At 37.3% G+C, this 20,747-nt stretch overlaps 4 protein-coding genes across 4 annotated transcripts in view; 2 read left to right on the forward strand and 2 right to left on the reverse strand.

The window, feature by feature from the left end:
* LOC124301690 (nesprin-1) overlaps positions 1 to 6,568 on the reverse strand; it is a 137,703-nt gene extending 131,135 nt beyond the window's left edge. The window contains exon 1 of the mRNA XM_046757059.1: positions 6,341 to 6,568. The gene's annotated coding sequence lies outside the window, so the exon portion shown is untranslated. The remainder of the gene's footprint in view (positions 1 to 6,340) is intronic.
* A 3,023-nt stretch (positions 6,569 to 9,591) lies between these two features.
* Positions 9,592 to 12,889, forward strand: LOC124300036 (transforming growth factor beta regulator 1). The gene is made up of 5 exons (XM_046753653.1): positions 9,592 to 10,073; positions 10,263 to 10,488; positions 10,569 to 10,845; positions 10,991 to 11,210; positions 11,350 to 12,889. The coding sequence occupies exons 1-5, from the start codon at positions 9,954 to 9,956 to the stop codon at positions 11,521 to 11,523; spliced, it is 1,017 nt and encodes a 338-aa protein (XP_046609609.1). The 5' UTR covers positions 9,592 to 9,953; the 3' UTR covers positions 11,524 to 12,889.
* Positions 12,890 to 12,929: 40 nt separating this feature from the next.
* LOC124300037 (etoposide-induced protein 2.4 homolog) lies at positions 12,930 to 16,885 on the reverse strand. The gene is made up of 6 exons (XM_046753654.1): positions 16,742 to 16,885; positions 15,738 to 15,904; positions 15,307 to 15,562; positions 14,762 to 15,105; positions 14,555 to 14,629; positions 12,930 to 14,372 (listed from the first exon to the last, which is right to left on the reverse strand). The coding sequence occupies exons 1-6, from the start codon at positions 16,754 to 16,756 to the stop codon at positions 14,285 to 14,287; spliced, it is 945 nt and encodes a 314-aa protein (XP_046609610.1). The 5' UTR covers positions 16,757 to 16,885; the 3' UTR covers positions 12,930 to 14,284.
* Positions 16,886 to 17,143: 258 nt separating this feature from the next.
* LOC124300038 (trafficking protein particle complex subunit 4) lies at positions 17,144 to 18,904 on the forward strand. The gene is made up of 2 exons (XM_046753655.1): positions 17,144 to 17,417; positions 18,114 to 18,904. The coding sequence occupies exons 1-2, from the start codon at positions 17,243 to 17,245 to the stop codon at positions 18,590 to 18,592; spliced, it is 654 nt and encodes a 217-aa protein (XP_046609611.1). The 5' UTR covers positions 17,144 to 17,242; the 3' UTR covers positions 18,593 to 18,904.
* The last annotated feature ends 1,843 nt before the right edge of the window (positions 18,905 to 20,747 follow it).

A 20,747-nucleotide genomic window follows, 5' to 3' on the forward strand; every position in this document is an offset into this window, starting at 1 on the left:
CAGGTATGACGTAATTTAACGTAATACTAACGATGAGACATATTACTGCAACTGATTGTGAGCGGGAAAGATCGAGTGATATTGAAAATTTGTATATTCAATTTGTTATATTCAAAGTTTCTTAACAAAGAACTAATGATATGACGTAAAGATTCAAAAGTTCGACACCAAAAGAAGAAAAGACGGAAAGAATTCGAAGCTTCTAATTCATAGTGAAGAGTAAAAAATTTTTAAATTAGAAAAAATCGATCGATTACGTAAACGGCGATCTATCAATCAAGTTTCACCCGTCAACCGTCCGTCGACAGATTTTCAACCCAGTTAATATGGCATAACTTTTTTCCCGGACGGTACGAGTATCGTGCGGTTAGTTACGCGATAAAATAAATTCGTGGTACCGGCCACGACACGTATAAAACATCATTCGGTGAACATGATCGCTTGACCAAGGATTCTTCGAGGAATGCATTCGTTATCCGCCCGCAAGTTTATCTCATGTTATGGAAAATTGCTTGTCGTCGAAGCTCGACATGCTTTGAAATATTCAGGGTACCAGGTGCCAGGCTTTCGATGGGAACGAAATTCATCCCGCTGTAAAAAAAGAACGTTTTTGCCCGAAGAGAACGACAACCGCGTTTCATTGTTCAATATATCGATGGCCATTAAGCTAAAAATAATCGATGCATCACACGTTTGATCTAGGACAAAAAAACAATCGAACACAACTCGAATGAATCGGCAAACATTAATCGATTATATCGTATTTTTTTGAAACGATGTGTTTGAAACCAAAATTACGTAAATTTCAGTATATAGTCTTGATTATTATAATATTAATATACTTAATATTTTTGAACTTCAGGTAAAAATATTCAATTATCTTTCACTTTTTATGTCAAATAGTTACTCAGCAAAGAAAGACAATGATAATAATTGATACTTTAATCACAGAAATTAATATTGTATTGCGTCTTTCATGGAAGTAAAAAACAAAAACTGATTGTGAGAAAAAATAATCGTATATACTCGATTAATCGGGAAAAATTTATCAATTTAATCGAAAATCGATCATTTGATGATAGTCAGCTGCTGCCGCTCTACTCACGCGCCTCGCATTAATACTGATCAACCGCTATCAAAGGTTTTCGATTCTCTATTGACTAAATTAAATAATCCACGTAATTGATCGCGCTTTATTATTCGTTGATATAATTCAATTGTCTTTAGCTAATAATAAAACGAATTGAGGGCGAATTTCGAGTGAGCTGTTGATTTGTTAAATGTCATAAAATATTATTTCGAATTATCGACGAAGTGCTTTGATCTCAATTTCGATCAATTAAAATCCATGTGACCATTAATTTACTTCCCTTTCAATGCATCATCGCTTGATTTAACTTCACGGTTGCGCAACGATCACTAGCGGGAATAAAAATAATTTTTACAGCGATTGCGGGATGGTTATACAGTGGGAAACTTCGCCCACTATGCAGACGAATCTCGAAGGTGGTCATCTGCTCTTCAGGTTGACTTGTGACTTCGGTCTTTTCCCGTATTTCTCGTCGTTGTATATTATCGGGTGCGAAAACTACGCGTGCGTCTAAAAATTCCCCGTTACACTGCGATCGCGGAGATCGTTCGGCGAATTGGGTCTTTGCATTAATAAACAGCCATTATTCACACGTGTATAAAGCAGAGAAACATAAAATAATCAGGTGATATTTTTTTCACCGAAAAAGAAAATTTCCTATGTTATGACGAGCAGTTCAATTTCGCTGATTTTGTAATACATGAGTGACGTCACGCTGTACTTTTCAATCTGCTATATTTCCTTGATTTTTTTTTTCAGTCGAAAAAAGTAAAAATAGCGTTATTAATTTTGGTTTCTCTATTATTTGGTTTCTCTATGCATACATTTTTATTAAAGATCCAGCAATTGTTGGTTTTCACAATTTGTCAAATTTCGCTTAAAACCGTGTTTGCGATTCCAGAATCTGAAAATAACGTGCCGCTTGTCATCTGCAGATTTTCATTGACCCGTGATTAATTACTGCGGCATCATTCGCGACACAGTGATTAATTACGATCAATAACGGTCTTGTAATCTCGTCGAATTCTTCGCACGAGCCTTCTTAAATTCCGGGTAATAAATTGGGATGAGTAGGAGAGATTTTTATCTAAACGAACCAGAATATCAGTCGTGAAAGCTGCCGCTGTGATCCGGGCAATAAGGAAAATCCTGTGCTCGAACTTTTAGCCAGAGGTCGCATAATGGAACCGAGTGAGCGTTGAGTGAGCAGTTTGTATGGCGCTACGCCAATCCCTCCCGAAATAGTGCGTCGTCTGCACGTTCGCGCTATAGAAAGGCCATGTACCGAGATCAACCAAAGAGTTCATTCCCCGCTTATACATGCTACAGTCTGTAATATTTTTCGCAGGCATCGCACGAGCCTTGGTTTTTAACAGTCGCCCGACGTCTACCGGAGATCACCTATTTTTCATGACGAATTAAAAGCCAGAAAATATCGATTTCACATCACCGCAGAATTTTGTGCAAAATGTTAATTTTTACTTGAATTTTGATGTGGACGGATGAAACAAATTATTCCGTTATAATTAATTTCGTGCGGCTAATTGAGCATCGGTTACGGGTTTTTGTTATGTTCGCTAATTGCTGTGAATTTACCGTGGCGTATTCATGGACCATTTTTGCTATGATATATTGACACCCGCACTGTGCAATATTCAGTTGACAAAATTTTAGCTCAGCGATGCTTTGGTTTGACCAACTGCGCATTTTATTTCTGTGCGTTCTCGTTACAATCACAATCCCATCAGTCATGCGTGTGTTTTGCTGGTTACAAGATCGCAGGGAGAAACCTTATCTACTTCCATTAAGTAACGAATGAGTGGCGAAACGAATCGCGGGCCTTGCTACTCGAGTAAAATTAATTAAATCAAGGACGCCCATGCACTTTTTTCGCTACGAATTTTTATGAAAACTTACTACATAATGTGTACGGAAAACAAATAATTTTTAGATTATTTTTATATTCCGTGACTGAATTATTCCGAAAATGACGTTATATTCGCGGGGGAAATTGTTTTCTTGAAAAATAGTTCTTTCCCCCTTGGAAAAGTATTTAATGAACACAAAAACGATTTCTTGAAGGTTCTTCTTGACTGGCATGTGTGAAAAAATTTCCTACATACACTTTGGGCTAAATTTTTCTGCGCCGCAAACGAAATTTCGCTAAATATGAAATAATTCCCCGGAGACGTTTTATCTGTTTTTCGGTGAAAGCTAGTCGAACTTCTATAAAACACTTGGCAGCAATTCAAAAATTAAATAATCCAAAACCAAAAGCCTGACGCTTATGCAAAATTTGAAGATTACAAAATTTCATAATCTGGCAGTCCAAAACTTGAAGCTTGACCACTCAGAAAGTTCTTGAATCGGAAAAACACCGATCAAAGGCACAACGTTTTGCCCGATGGATTAATTAGTAGCGATAATTTCCGGTACATTGTGAAAACGGTTGGTGGATAAAAAATTTGGGCACCTGGTCATCTCCTATGTAAGAAATTCGAGGCATTTCATTTTTTAAACCAGTTCAAAGCACGGCAATATAGACATCAAAGTCGGAGCGATTGTCGTAAAGTATAGACAGTTTCGGTAACAACAGAAGTCCTCTGAAATATGGTAGTAAAATATAAAAGCCAGCCAAAAAGTATGAATGTATGGCATATGTTATAAATTCACGTTATTTAAAAGGACTTAAAAACGGGCCTTGAAAATAGTACACGAAGTACGATAAAATTCATCAATGCAATATTTTCCACGTTTCTGAACGCAATTTCAATGCGATCCGTAGGAAGTTATAAGAATAGCTATCTATAATTTATCTCATGAGTCACGTCAACTCTGAAAACGCGCAATATGTTGAAATAAGATTGTACGTTTTTTTTTGCGATTCGTTTGAGACAGACCAGGTCCTTGGAAAAAATCTACCCTTCGACATTATCATTCTCTATCAAACGGTTGCACATATTCATATAAATACGAATCCTGCGGCAAGATATTTTCAGATCCGAATACACCGCGGCATGAAATCGGTCAGCCGCAGTTTCGGAGGCCTATTAAAAGTGAATCGCCAATCCTTAAATTAACCACAGCCCAACGGCGGCCTGATGACTGACCCGGTATAAAAATTTGAATTTTTCGCGCAGTGCACGTAGCCACGTTTCAAGTTGAAACATGTGTTACAGGTATGCGTGTGTTTCTACACGTGAGAGTACGCGTCTGTAAGTATGAGCGAATCCGAGTCTAACTAAATATAAATCTAATTCTATTTTTGAGTTGGAAGCGACATGGATTGGATGCACACTATATTCTTGGTGTCTACCGTGGATATTTCAGAATCTGACACAAATATTTAAATTCGCAACGCCCTTCGCGATGACGCTTGTGCCGAGCGCTGAGCGTGTGGCCTAATAACACGCGACGACGGCTAAAAGAATGAATTAATTTTAACGTTTCGATGCGACGCTGTTGATTACCAAAAAGTTTATTTCGATTTTAACAACGACACGATTGAAAATGCGTTCGTAGAATTTTCATTCGCAAATTACTACACTGTTGGAAAAATTTTACTAAAGATAATGTTTCAGCAGGTCCACTTTATGTTCGAGTTATTTGTTACATTTCTGCTAGTAAATATGACACAAATTATTGTAATTTTAACATTTTAATTGTAATATCGACATGTCATTTGTAATTTGTACTTTCTTTTTCACTTAGTGATACACTAGAAAATGGTTTAATCAACCAAAAAATCTTAGCGGACCTGTTGGGACATTTTTTTTCCAACTGTGTACCTGCAGTTGACACTCTTTCTGTATATCCTTCCCAATGCATTTTTCTACTACTGTGTGACAGTAATTTTACGTTGATGAATGGCAAGAACTAACTTTAGATGCAGAGCCTGAATTGAGAACACAATTTTCTAAAAATTGAATTACATTTTTATCGTACCATTCACAAAGTAGAGTCTGCTGTGATGCTGAAAATTAGTTGTTCACCGAATTTCAATAAGTTTCTTCAAGCCGTTGAGCAGATATTTCCATCGAGTACTTTTCAAAATTGCGATCTATTACATTTGCGCGAAAACAATTGTGCTCGAGTATTTCATTCTACTCGTTAACTGGCTGCTCGTCTCTGAAACGTTCTATTCTAATCGTTTGAACACAAACTAGACATTGATGTGTAATCAATTACAATGAAAAAAATCTTTTGATAAAATCCTTCTTGATCGATCGACGATTTTAAAACAATCGTTTGAAAGAAATAGGAAGCCAAATCAACGACAGTTAATTGCGACGCAAAAGGCCGTTTCAATTCAGTTTCACGTACCACTTCGATATACAATAAAAAATTTAACATAATCAGCAACGACTTAATACGGAATCCTTAATATTTCGGTAAAAATTTACTCTTAACGTGACAAAACTGACAGGCATGAGCGCATTGAATAAAACATTCGAATCGGAAAATCATGAACTTCGATGGAAAATAATGTCAATTTTTAACGGCTGTAACAGATATCCTGTTGATCGGAAAAATTCATCCGTGAGACAGGATTAGGACGTAAATAATTGCGCGGCGGCACTTTCTGCCAAGAGTAAACCGCAATCATATCCGCCATATTTTGGGCAGCGTGCACCCATTTCGAATTAATTTTATAATTCACTTTCGGCTATAACGATTGAATACTTTAAAATGTATTCACAAAACGCACAGGGCAATGGACCGCGCGAAGGCTGAATCCTGGATCCCGAATGCTGAGTCCAAAAATAAAATCAATCGTGAATTGCCGATCAGAAATAGTTCCGCTCTAAGCGGAAGTCATGTTCCTAATAGATCGAAAATTCCGCAACGTCCTCCGGGTCTTTTCCGCTCACTGTACAATCGGCGTCGCAATGAGAAGTCACAACAATTTCTCGATGCGGAGAAAAATTTCTCAACTACGCTAGGAAACTCGTGTAAGAAAACGTTCCTCCGTGTACTTTAAACAACGTGTCCGTACACGTTGATCGATAAATCGATCGGGAGCATTTTGAAGAGGAAATACATATAATAGGATAGTAGGAAAAAATCCGTTTTTGCTGAATTGAAAATTTGACGAAGAAAAGGGAGAGAAAGAAGGAGGCGGGGAATTAGGGGTGAGTTTAGAGTCGAGATCCGGAAACTCGGCATGGATCGGATATCTTCCTATATCGACGGCCTCGAGGATCGTTACGAGTGACTCTGCACAGGATTCACGGAACAACCTTGGCTCACCTATAAGCATGTACTCCGGAAAAGAAGTCACCGTCTACCGGTTAGCGAACAGCTTGTATCGAGAAGCACTGTTTGTGAAAACGCGTCACAGTCCGTTCGTGATTCGTCTTCAGAGGTAAGCCGTAAAGTGTATATAATCGTATTATTATCGCTGGTTGTAATCCCTGTTTCTGTTTTACCACCCCGGTTCTGATTATCGAAGTCTCCCGCGAACGGCCGACGCAGAGATCACGACGAGACTGGCCAGATTGGTCCAGGATGAGCGTCGGGGCGCGGGCGTCGAGACGCTTGCCGCCACATTTATATTTAACTTTGGCATCACTCGACGAAGAAGATCCAGCACCTCCCCCACCAACGACACCCGGCGTCGCGACGCTGCTATTATCTTCGATGAGCCCGCGACGTTGCGTATGAGACATTACGGCTTCGGATCATCGATAAATTAAGTATCTGCGTGCAGAGTGGATTACAAAATGCAACTTACGAACCAACCGAATTAGCCCTTCCATTCTCTCACCACCTCGGCTTCGTCCGTGGTTGAATCTTGCGTTACGATTGATACGAATAACGTTGTTCGACGTGGCTTTCAAGGTGACTTGAGAGTACGCGTGGGTTGCGAAAGATGCTTGACAAGTTATTGATGAAAAATAATGAAAAATTCGCTTTGATCTTAAAACGGGAAACCGTTGCAGTTCCCGGGGCAACCGGGAGTGCAGTATAATTGTGACGGTGACGATGTTAGAAAAATTCATTTCCAGTAATGTATCGAAACTTTTCCAGTAGCTGTATGCCTTTCAAAATTAAACAGAAATTTTTATCCCGCAAAAATTTAAGGCGTCAAGAATACCGTCTGTTCTCATTCACTTTCGTGTAACTTAACAGTGGTCAAATAATGCTTTATGAAGGCATTTTGACAATGCCAAAAAACAATTACAAGACCATGTGATAAGAATTAATCTTTTATCGTGTTTTCCGTGATCTGATTTCGAAAAAACTGGAAGAAAGAACAATTTTTGTTTGGCAAATAATTATTACTTTACTTGTATTGTTTTCGTGACCATATAGATTTCCACGCTTGCTGCGCACACGTAAAAGTAAGTACAACACGACGAAATAGGATGATTTGATTAAATTCTGACGTGCATTATTATACCTAATTGATAAAGAACACAACGTATATCCTCGACCGCGTATTCATTTAAAGATAAACAGTGAATTGAAATACTGGTAGAATTTTAATGGCAAGTCTTGTAACAACAGAATCCAACCCGTCATTTTACTCCAATAAAAGCCCGGAACAATATTGTGGAATTTACCAATTGCCGATTCAACTACACTGTTAAGTCAGAAACTTTTAGCCATACATACCTGTACACGATGATATTACATACTAATCATAAGATATAAACTTGAATATAATATTATAATTGAATTAAAGATGCGCTCATATACTATAGCTTATAATATGGATGACAGGATGATGGGAGTGGAACGTTAATTGGAGCATCGAGCAAAATTCAAAACAAAGCGTTATTTTTCACTTATACATCGTTGAAAACCAGTTATCACTATTGCAGCTTTTTTTTCATTCCATTCCTGGAATAACGCGGGGTCTTTGAATTTTGCACAAATGCTAAATAAGTACACTTTGTGAAACATTGATATACATGTAAAAAAAGTTTACTTTATTAATTTCCTGATCTTTATAATAGGAACGGATAGCAAGATGGTATTAATTATTTCTTTGCGACTGGTCCAGATTTTGCATGGTTGGGATTTCCTTGGTTTGCATGATTATTCAAATCCGCTTTGGTCCCTGCACCGTGATACCCAGCGTCGCGACCGGGGCCAGAGGGTTGATGCTGTGGGTTCTGCTGGCGAGAACGGTTATCGCGTGCATCCCTGTCCATTTTTCTATAACGATTTGAAGAAAGTCAGATAGTTACATACAGTTATCATTTTATATGTTAATAATATAGCTATCGACATCACATGCATAGTCCTTCTAATGTGACTTAATTGTACTTGAATATGCAAGAAACTGATCACCGAAAACATATGAAGTGTACTTTAAGATCCCAACATTAAGAAAAACTTTTCTTGACCTAAAGCCGATCCATTTGCATATTAGTAAATTTCATGCCGGAAACAAAATTTAATTAGCAATTAACTTCCAAGTTTTTTTTCCCGAGACAGGTTACGAGATGCAGTGAACATTCTGGATGCGCACATCAAATTCACTCACTTCAAAATTCTCGGTTGATTTTCAAAAATATCAAGCATTCGTACACGATTCGAAAAATGTTTCAAACATTCAATTATGGAAACTAGTAATTCGTTTCAATTCAAGATGATTCTCGATTATTTCAATTCAATGTACAGAGTTCCTGTTACTTTAAAGTAATCCACCTAATTCATATAAATTTTTTTTAACCTAACTCCTCATTATTATTCAGATTTTTCCCCACTCAAATCTTATTATTTCAGTTATTTCTCAGTTAATTCCCAATACTTCAGGGTTTAAAATTAATTCACGATCTATCGACAGGTTAATTTAACAACTTATTTCCCCCTTGAATTTGCGCATCCGAAAGATACCAATTCACTAAATGTAGTCTTAGAAATATGATCGTCGCGTCGCATGAAAGGCCACGGTTGGAGAATATTTTGACGAACACGTTATAAATTCTATCACGCAGGAAATGGTGCAAAAATTATTTTTTATGGGTAAATGGTAAAATGTTGAACACGTTCAGCACTTGGTTAAACAAGACATTACGAAAGTGTTGAGCTTCAAGTAGGATGATTATGGAACGTACCTGGATTTATTACTGTTGAAAACTGTAGAAAACTTCGGAGATTTCGTCGTACGATTCGCTGTGACTGTTGACTGAAGTCTGTGCCCTCCCGAGGATCGGCAGCCTTTTATATTTCTTAAGAAGTGCGCAAAAGATTGAACAGAGCACGGGGGGGGATTACCCTTGTTCCTCAAATCGGCGGAGAAGCAATTCTGGGAATCACATTATCTGCTTCTACTTCCACCAATTGGTGAACCAAGTGAACCGGAAACACGATGTACGAAATTAAAGGAAACTTATTCCTCTTTTGATTCCGAAAAATAGTGTGCCACTGGAAACCTATTAATGAACATTACTGTAGATGCATACGTGAGATTAATATACCACCAAAAAATTGTCTTATATTTTATTGCAGTGCAGTCGGGTATTCTTTTGATTTGTTTCGCGACCGGAAGTTCTCAAAGTCACGCAGCCACAGACGACGCCAACAGATAGACGAAAAAAAGATAGATATAGAAGTTCATCTCTTGGTCTCATCATAAATTCCACAGCTCTGTCGAATCAGTTGAGTTAGTTGTCCACAGCAACGAGAGGTAGAATTTGGGCAGAATCTGCATTATCGATACAGTTGTTTACCGCTCGTTTTTCGAGGTTATGATTTACTACAGTGCGCTTTCATTCTGATTGTGAATACAAATAATAAAAGCTACTCTACAATGGATAAATGATTGAATCGAATTTCTGTAACATAAATTCACATGTTTTGTGGTTGAGTCAGCGGTTAGAAGCGGTTCGTAAAATCCCAAGCCACAGTCATGGCTCAGTCTTATAATCCTTACTACAATGAATATCATCAAAACTTGGAACTGCAACAGAATATAAAGTATAAGAAAAAGTATAGAAAGCTGAAAAGGATCGTCAAAGACACAGTCCTCGTAAGTACGCATCAGGTTTTACCGAACCATCGCTTCGACATGTTCCAAACATTGTCTCTGGATAGAATTCAAATAGTTAATATTAGGTTTGCAGTCGATTCCTCCAATAATGAAAAACGTTGGAAGTCATCTCTGGGAATAGATTTATGTTCAAATTAAAATCTACAAATGTATCTTTTGCGTTTTTAGGAGAATGCCGCACTTTGTGATCAAGTTGCACAAATGCAGGAGAATCTTTTGGTTGTCAAGGAAGAGAGACATTTTTTGCTGCGTAAACTTTACCAACAACAGGGTGAAGTCGATCCTACAATGCTGACAAAATCACAGACGAACAGCTTTGGATCACCATCTCCAAACCATGAAGGAGTGGCCCCAAAGAAAAGTGTAAAAAAGAGGAACTCTACCGAAGCACTGGGTAAATAGCGATGATCAGGCTTATATTTCGCCGCTCTAGCAGACCTCAGTTTCTCAAATTTTACGAAACTTACTTTTCAGAAACTAAGAGCAAACCAAAGAGGTACTGCAAGGCAATGCGAAGGGTGGTGCAGCTCATACCGCTAGATATTCACGGTCGCCCCGTTTTTCCAATTTCTTTAGGTGATCTGACAGTCTATTCGCTCGGAGAAGTTGTTTCAGATCGCATTGCATACCATACAGAAGATCTTATCTATCCTGTTGGTTATTGCAGCACGAGAATGTTTGCGAGCTTGAGAGATGCTCATACTAAGAGTTTATACACTTGTAAGATTTTAGATGGCGGTTCAAATCCAAGGTACAATAGCACTGTTTTGTTCTTTAGAAGATTTCTTTCCAAAAACCAAAGGTTTCTCAATTTTTCTGTAGATTTGATCAGAAAGCTTATATTACTTGCAGGATAAGCTCAACTATTTCTTCACTCATTTCTTTCCAATAAACAGGTTTGAAATAGTTTCGGACAGTGATCCTGATCAGCCTTTAGTTGGCTTGTCACCCGACGAATGCCATTCCAGACTCTTAGCTGCGATTTCTCCTACCCTTTGTTCCATTCCTCCAAGAGGAGCAGATTTCTTCGGTATTTCTCATCCAACCATTCAGAATTTGATACAGAGTTCACCTGGAACACGAAAACTTGCAAACTACAAATCAGTACGTTTTGAGGTATGTATTAACAGAATATGTAATTTATTTTAGGTATTTGATTGTTAAGTTGTTATGAACCTTCGTTTTATGAACCGCAAATTCAACAAAAGCGCTTACTTTTTTTGAACAAATACAAACGAGGGTTTCAATTATACAGGTTTACAAGAATCAAAATTCCGATCGAGCATCGAGTCCCATTGCCGAGGAAGAAACAGACCCTGGTCTTGGGTTTTCTGCCTTACACAGGACTTTTGCAATTCCTAATGGTTACAGAATTAAAGAGGAACCACCAGATCCCAACTTACTTACGTTCCAAGATTTCCTTATGTGATGTTTACGCTCAGTATTAACAGTGTATGCGAGACTAATAGTGTATTCCATGTTAATTCTAGTTACTCGATTTAATCAAATTGAACAAATCTACAAATGCTAGTGTTACTTGTTGAAACCACGTGTTTGAATAATTTTTCAACCAAATTGAGATTCAATTAATTGTAAAAAGTGATAAACGGCAATGAGAAGAGCCTGCTTGACATATTAAAAGCTACGTAGTAAAAAATTAAATGCGGCGGAAATAATTGTCACAAAAATTTATAATGCATTGTAATGCGTGTAAGTATAAACAAAAAATGTTTTTAACGTTGTATACAAAAAGATTTATTGTACATCAGATTCATAACACGTACGATGGGCCCTGTCTCACATTTGATAAAGATAACATAAAAAGGTATTTATCACAAGTTGATAAACAAAACGATAATAATAGTTTCATTTGAGTTATTTAGCTATAAAATGAAATCCCTGGATTTTATTAAGTTAATATTAAAACGTACTTCACTATACCTGCCAAAAACAAAAATTAATTCTTTGTGCATGATGTCAATAAACGTTGGGCATATTTAGATTTGAGGTAAAAATCAATCTACATCCAATTAGGCTAAATTGTTTCATTAGATAGTCTGACGAATATTGAAGCATTTCTATTTATAATAGTCAATTATTTATAACTATATTTATGTCGAATGAAGTAGATTAAATTTTCGTACTCAATACAGATGATCATTTTTAAAAATCACGAGCAAGTTATCTAGGTTGATCTGTTAAAGCTGTGTCGAACAGTTTGTCACTTGACTGCTTTTGTACGATTCAAAGTAATGTTGAATATAAAGTAGATTAATTTTTTTAAGGTCAAAATTCATTTCACAATTTCTATATTGTATATATAGAATTCTGTCTCAGAAGGCGTTACTATTATCTAGGTATATGCAAACAGAACCTATTATAGCCAATAACAAGAACACAGCTGCCGAATAGGCTATAGTCTACAATATGATTTAAAACCTCTTCATGTCCAACAATTATTGATCAGTCTAATCAGGAGCGAGATCTGATATTTTTGTATTAAGGAACAAGAGATCTCAAAGTCACTAATTAAATCTGTGGAGTTGTCTAGTTGTGTTCCTATTCTTAGCGTTGACTATTGTATCAGCATGCAATCGGAAGAACAACACAGTAAGAAATTACATTCTGAAATATATATACATATTATGTTATTTTACGGGATATGTATTGTTGCAAAAGTTTTTGCCTAAATATCTGCGGCGTAAGTGCTGATTTCTCGTCTCATATTGATTACCTAACTCACAAAGCATCGTTTGCGTTAAGCCATTTTTGAGTATCAGATATTCTCAAGTAAATTCTGATGAAAAATTAAGCTTAGGTTATACTTTAAGTAACGTGAAACCGAAATCTTGGTAGATTATACGATAATTATACCTTGCCTTAAACTGTAAAGCACTATCTGATTGCTGGTTGTTTTTTTTTTCACTAACATTTTTTTCCGCGCACATATACACACACATATACTGAATGTAGCAGGCATACAAAATAATATAGCACTCAGTTCTGTTTTAGGAAATACGTGCTTTGCGTTTTGATACGTAAAAATTGTTATAAAAATCTTATGTGTATACAAATAGACCGAATCTGCGTTTACCAAAGTAATTGATTCGTCCGATAAACTAGCCGTCTCTGAATCAATGTCTACATGTGTACATACATACATTACCTAATTTTTACTGACTAATGTCGATTTTCTTTAAATATCCTCGAAAAATACAACTAGTTAGGTTATATTTAGTAAGTAAATTACAATTACGTGCACTTATAACTTATTCATACATGTATGTATATATTCAGTGTTATTAATTGTTTGTTGTATAATAACAGTTGCGATAAGTATTCGTTGTATGTACAGCTTAGGGCATATAGTTAGAATGATTCAGACCCCTCCGATATCCCTAGTAATTTTACGACCCACGGTTTTCGATGAACACTGTTGACACTGCCGACCGCGCGTCTCAAGTCTTTTTCGAATAGAGAGTCGCAAAATTACTTGGGATATCGAAGAAATCAGAATCAATCTAAGTGTCTATACTTACAGTTGTTATTTAGACACCGTAGAATGAACACTAATTATCAATGCTTTTGCAAGTCACCAGTATATATATGTACGTCACGTTGAGTGTCGTCATTCAGTATATTGATCTTCCACCATGCATACTTACAGAGGGTATACCATGGATAAACTTTCTTACATCCTATCGATTTTTTGTTCAAACTCACTCAATTATCATATTTCAAATATAGTTTTCAATGTTCATCAAAATGAATCGTTAATCGTGTAAAAGCTTACCATGCCCTTGAAAAATAAAATATAATTTGTGACAGGGTTGGTGGATGCTAAAATTTTCGACTCGTTTAACTAATTAAACAGAAGTAATGGGTATTTAAATTATCTTCAATGTTGGTACATTATATGATAATGTGAAATAAAATTCTGAATCTATGCTCTAAATTAAAAGTCTTATAATTGTAAGACGTTAACTGAAGCTGAAATATCCTAAAAAAATTGAATTTTTACCATTGTAATTGCTGGTTGATGTCGTACAGTGATAATTAGTGCTCATCTAATAGATAGCTGCTTTTCAATGCGACAGTGCAGTAAATAGCAATAAGCTTTACGATGTTGTTGCTTCCGTATTTCACTCGTGCATACTTGAAATAGCAGCATTTGGAGTACCGTGCAATTGTCACCGTCTGGTCGCAGGCCGGATAGTTTTATTGAATAGAGTATTCGCAATGGCAATGACTGGTGAAAAGAGCTTGAGCGGATAATCACTGCAACAATCAAAAAACATGTGACTAGGTAAACTAGCAAAACATACAAAATTTCGTCTTAACATAACTTCAGATGTGCAGTCTGGAATAGTTTACTGCTACGTTTACCCAAGCTTAAAAAAATACCATCAAACCAAGAGTAACAAACATCAATGAAGTAGTAACATTTGTATTATATTTACCAGACTCCAGTCACTGGATCTGCTTCGTTTCCACTGATTATGAACAGTGGAAATAAAATGGAGAAGACGCACCCGCTAAAAACAATTATATCAAATGCATTTAAATGACGAAATTTGTAACATGAATAGATTTGATTCAAGATAAATCCAATAAACGTAAGAAAAACAAAAAGCCTTCAACAATTCTTCATGGACAGTCAATCGTACCTTATAACATATGAGTTTGGAAGCTGTGTCAAAACGGCTAGTGGAAGTCCAAATCCAATAAAATAAGGCCAATTTCCTTCAATGAAGGTCAGTCGCCTGTGCAGTTCCCAGCCCATGTTAAACCACTTGTACTCAAAGGCATACAAGGCGTAGAGGAGGCACATATGCACAAGAGCTAGAAGATCGCCTACAGGCGGAAGAGGCACTCGCGACACCAGCATTCCTTGCCCCAGGAAAAGTGCCTGAACCAAAACGCTGAACAGCATGTCAGCCACCAGCTTACTTACACTTGATAACAAGTGGGGCCTGCCCTGCCTGTATCTGTACGCACTATCGGCTATATCCTGAAATGAAAGTAAAATCTGTCACTCATTTGCCAGTACATTTCAAAAATTCGTTTATTGTGTCACTTATTTTGAAAATCATCATTCTGCACCGAGATTTGTTTCGTGAGTTAAATTTCAGCTTCAATCTAACCTTTTCACAACAAGTGACTGAGAATGATATAGTTTCATAACAGAAATTGCAAAATGCATTACACATACCTGAAACCATAAGCTATTCACTATCCTACTGAGTAAAAAAAGTGGTAGCACCCATATAGTGCCGAATGTTAGGGAAAGAAAAGGCTTCATCCAAGACCAAATCATGATGCCCATTCCAGAAGAGTCACCGAACATAATAGTTAGTAGATATTTGAGGGACGGCAGCACTCCGCATTCAAAAATGAAAATACTGGCCCAAAAGACTCCGCCGTTAAGTGCGCAACACTGTATTGTTCTTTTGAGGACCTTTGATTCCCTGAAACAATGATCGTACGAATTAAAGTAAAACCTATAATTGTATTATCTCGAAACATATTATTTGCGATATTTACTGTGTTAGTAATCTGTTTTACAGAATTTTCAAGGTACTTTGGCTGATAAATTGAATTCAAGGTTCAAACAATGTGACTTTAATTCATTGACCAACGTACTGTTGGTGTTTCGGCTGCTTGCTCGATTCTCGTTTCTGTAGTCCGGAATCTCTCCTCAGCGGAGGATTTCTGAGTGCCCTTTCATTGATCTGTTTGTCCATGTAAAATAAAACCAGAGCACCTTTCAAACTGTCCATAAAACCTCGGCACATCGCTCGTACTATACCCTGTGAGAAAAAAATAATTATCCATGACAAAAAAATGTGAGCTATGACAATGAATGTTATTTGTAAAATAGTAACCAAACTACTTTTCATCACAGCTTCAGTTGCAACTAACAGAGGAATTCGCATATTTTAAAAATTATTATTATTATTTACAGTCAACTTTCAAAAATCTAATTTAAAATAAAACCAGCCATTTCGGGTAATGGGTACATAATATCTTGGATCCGGCTTTACCATTTTAGCAAATCTTTTAACTGTAAACCGTAACATGAACAAGCAGGTAAATATTTTGCAAATTTCACGGGTATTTCTTTTTGTTCAATATTTTGCAACTATGAAGAAGAGAAAGAAAACAACAAAACAATTTTTTGTCCTTTTCAGGATAATGCAATTCATGCCTCCAGACTTAAAATTCAATTTCGATTCATGCGTGCATTATAATGAATAGCGAATGCTTCAGCTGTATTTGGTGGAAATTTAAGCTGGGCAAAGAGTGACGAATAAACGGCTAATCAAAGTAAGGAAATAGAAGGTATAAAAATGTTTGACAACAAAGGAATGGGCTACATTCGTTGACTAAATGTGTGAGGAATGTGTAAAGGTAAAGGCAAGGAACAGAGGTTAGTAAAGAATTTTGGCCCGATAATAAGAGGAAGGGAAATTACATAAAACATATGCGTAAAATATTCTTGCAATGAGGTAATTGTTAGATAGCTAGGTATTAATAGAAAACGATATAAGGTTAGTGTAGCGGTAAACGTGTAATTACGGATAAACGAAGTATCATTTTCCAATGAAAAATGCATGGATAAACGCGGGAAGATTATGTGTAATTACCGTCATGTTGTCCATGTCTCATCACACTGTTGTCCACCTTTAATAAAATAATAAATAACGCTAATATTTTTGATCACGTCTAGCCAGTAGACATTTTCGATACGACATCTGTGCGGGGAGATCGATAGTTCAAAGTACAACGGAACGATCATTTCATTTTGAACTCGACCTGAGTTGGTTAGTTTTACACGTGTGAAACAGGTTACAGTATTTTTTTATTTTTCGTTTCTTCCTGCAATTTAACGCTGAAATATAATGTTTCAAAAATTTATCGACGGTGGTGGTGGTGCCGAAATAGATAATTTAGAAAACAACGTGTTCGAATATTCCGCTTCCTATTAACCTTATGACGCAGTGCGAGATAACGACATTTAAAGGAGTCGATACTGACATCGAGTATCGACTCGACGAAGAAGAGAAGCCGCCGTCAGCTGTGTTTGACAGGTGAAACAGGCAACATAACCTATTCGAGTCGAGTTCAGTCAAGCTTTCACGTTTATCATGGTAATATACGGCGTGTATATTGTTTCCAAATCCGGGGGATTGATATTCAACCATGACCACAACGTTCCCAAAGTAGAAACTGAAAGGACGTTTACATATCCGTTGGATATTCAGTTAAATTATGAAAATAAAAAGATTGTTGTTGCCTTCGGTCAAAAGGATGGTATTAAAGGTGGGATTCTAATATTTATTATCTCCAAAGTCTCCATGTTTTCTCTTTGATTTTCGAATCATTTCGCACTTTCTCGCTAACAATTTTATACACTGAGCTCGCGCTGTTGCTGTGTTCTAAATTCTTGTAATGTTTACTAAAGTGAGAATTTTTATCACAATGCACCTGTTGAAGGCAAAGTTATATTCTTTCGTTATACATACCTATATTCTGCAGTGTACACGCAGTATTTATCGAATGAAATTAATTATCTTCTTGATTTCACAGAACATATTTGGTTTCTGTAATTTTACTATTTATAACCTATCCAGTATGGAAAATAAAGTCGATTTTACAGCTATCTGTATGAAGCGTGGTATGAGAATAAACTCAGTCGGTCAAGTAAGGAGTGTAGCCTGTTATTGAGTTACTGATAACGTTGTCGATTACAGGAAAAAATCACAGGAATTTTCCGCTATCAATAATCCATTGATCTGGCTAGTTTGTCTGTTTGATTTTATATACGGCTATCAAGGTGTAAATAAAATCAGGACTATAAGTACTGATTTATGTCAATAATGAAATGACCTGATATTAATTTAAATAATATTCAGTTGCTAAGAAAAACATAATGTTCACTAAACATTGATTTGCATTATCCGGCTGTCCTATTTCGTATGAATATTTTTCACTAAATTTTATCCCTTACAATTGCAGTGGGTCACGTATTGACTTCGGTGAATAAAAATCCAGTGAACGGCCGGGAGTTGGATGATGGAAGAGACGTTTTGGACATGTTGTCCAATGCCGAGAATTTTCCTATACTGCTAAAATTTAGTAGATCAAAAATGACGACGAACGAGAAAATCTTCCTGGCCTCCATGTTCTACCCGTTGTTTGCCATTGCAAGTCAGCTCAGTCCGGAACCAAAGTGTTCTGGAATAGAAGTCTTGGAAGCTGACACCTTCCGTTTATACTGTTATCAAACGTTAACCGGAGTGAAATTCATGGTAGTAGCTGAACCCACTCAGGCTGGAATGGATATTTTGCTGAAACGAGTCTACGAACTTTACGCCGATTATGCACTCAAGAATCCATTCTATTCTCTAGAAATGCCGATAAGATGCGAACTCTTTGAAACACATCTTCAAACTTTATTAGAGACGGTAGAAAAATCAGGCATAAGCAACGTGTAAAATCATTATTGAAAAAATTTCTTAAAGATTTATCAATTAAGATATCAAGTGCAGTGAACATGATCCTGTTGAGCAATAGTATTCCTCAAACTTCAGGTTAATTTGGTACATGCAACACACCATAGCGAATAAGCTAAGATCTGCCTTGGAGGTAAAGAAAAAAACAGAACAAACGTTTATCATTCATCCGACGTTATTGTACAGTAAAAAGTATTTATAATAAACTATATGTATAAATAAGACATAGTATCATGTACAAATGGAATAAGCCCTTACTTGTAATAAATTGACGTACATTAATATGGTAACTTATAGAGATTTTACATCTCACTGATTTAATCAGAATTCCACAGAATGCAAGTTTGATATATTAAATACAAGTAAAATTATCTAGATTTAAAGTCTGCTGCACCGAGACTGTAACAGTTCGTTAGAAGCCGAGTGTATCTCGCACACGTGTCGAGCCGTTAAACGGCGTCGAAACGATTTGCTGGAGTGCGATCCTCTGGAATTTATAAGCTTGAGAGAGAATGAAGATCGGTTCAGTGGCCAATGAGTATCGGCGGTTACCGGTTGCCCACTCATGGGCAAGGTATGCGGCAGCTATGCAGGTGAACGGAGAGATGCGACGCCGTTGAGACCATGCATATACACCGCGCAGACAACCAGGTCTAATTTTGGGGTCACTGACCCGAAATTCCAAAATATTCGGGACGATCGAAATCCACCCGATGCTCCCCGCATTCCATAGCGCGTACACCCCTGAAACGAGGTGAACCGCTCTGTGATTATTAATGTGAAAAGCGTCGATCAAAGGACGAATTTTAAATCAGTTCTGCGATTTTTAATTCTAGAAGTACCTGGTCCAGTCATAGAGTAATCACAGATTCATGATCGTTCACACGTAACGGTGTAAAAAAGGTCCGAGATTCGCAGGGCTGTAAACGGATTACGAAACATGAGATATGAACCGCGACGAAAACGCTGTAGGTATAATAAACGGTGCAGGTATGTGAGACACATTATACATCGGAACCTGCGTTAGCTTCCTATATGCCTACCCACCACCTCTTCGCCTTTTATTTCATAGTCAGGATGCGAGCAGGTACGTGACGTCACTCAGCAGGCGCGCCGTTTTCTTCAACAGATTCCGAGGAATCTGTTCAGCTATTTGTTAGGTCCGTACCGTGGCACTCGCTTTAACCAGTCGCTGTAATTCGTACCGTTTCAGAACACTAGCTGGGCTTACGGGAATAGAGTCTTCAGGAGATGACTTAATTAAACGGGTCGTGTAAATGTGCGAAAAAAAAAGAGAATACTCTTAACAAGCATCGGCGTCTTAAGAGGAATGTGAATTGCACGATCGAGGTCTAATTTAAACGCTCGTAACGGCCTGGCGGATGAAAAATTCCTTCGCGGTTTATAGGTCTCAAGGTCAAATTCGTACAAAATTTCGCCCGACTATTAACAGGAATAAATTACGCATGCGATTGTAGTATTTGCGAGGACACAGGATCTATGTCCGCATCACAATTTTTCTGGTTAATGATTACTAATATTATCGTTGCGGGGGTTGACTCATCGATTGATAATTATCGACGACGAGTATCGTGCGGTGAGTCACTCGGCGCCTAAAAGATGATTCTCACGCTGTAACGGTTAGTTAATGTGTCGCCTCGGTTGCCTGACCGCAGGCGCCGCGTCACATTTATCCGCGGTTAGTCGCCCCCCCCCCCCCCCCCCCTACAGCAATTTGTTCCACAAATCATTCCCTTAACGAGGATCACTCGACACGAAAATCCACATTCCTCGCAACTGGCTACTTTCGTTTATCTTGAGCTAATGACGTAACAACAACTAGACATACGAAAATAAAATATTTTTTTAGCGAACCCGATTAGTAAAAACAATTCTAATTTTATCGACACCGCAGCTTTACGCCGGTGTCGAATTGAAACCTATGCGACGATACTTGTTGTTCAGCGAGAGTTATTTCTAAGATAAAAAATAAAACGCGACGTTTTTGGGTACGACTACTCCATTCAACCGAAAACACGACCAGCTGTAATGTAACGTTTTTACGATTTGGCGCGGGCGTCCTTCCTGCTTTCCAGGAAGCCCGACAATTCGTTGGCACAGTTTTTAAGATTCTAGT

This window comes from Neodiprion virginianus, chromosome 3, assembly GCF_021901495.1.
Source record: "Neodiprion virginianus isolate iyNeoVirg1 chromosome 3, iyNeoVirg1.1, whole genome shotgun sequence".
Lineage (NCBI taxonomy): Eukaryota > Metazoa > Arthropoda > Insecta > Hymenoptera > Diprionidae > Neodiprion > Neodiprion virginianus.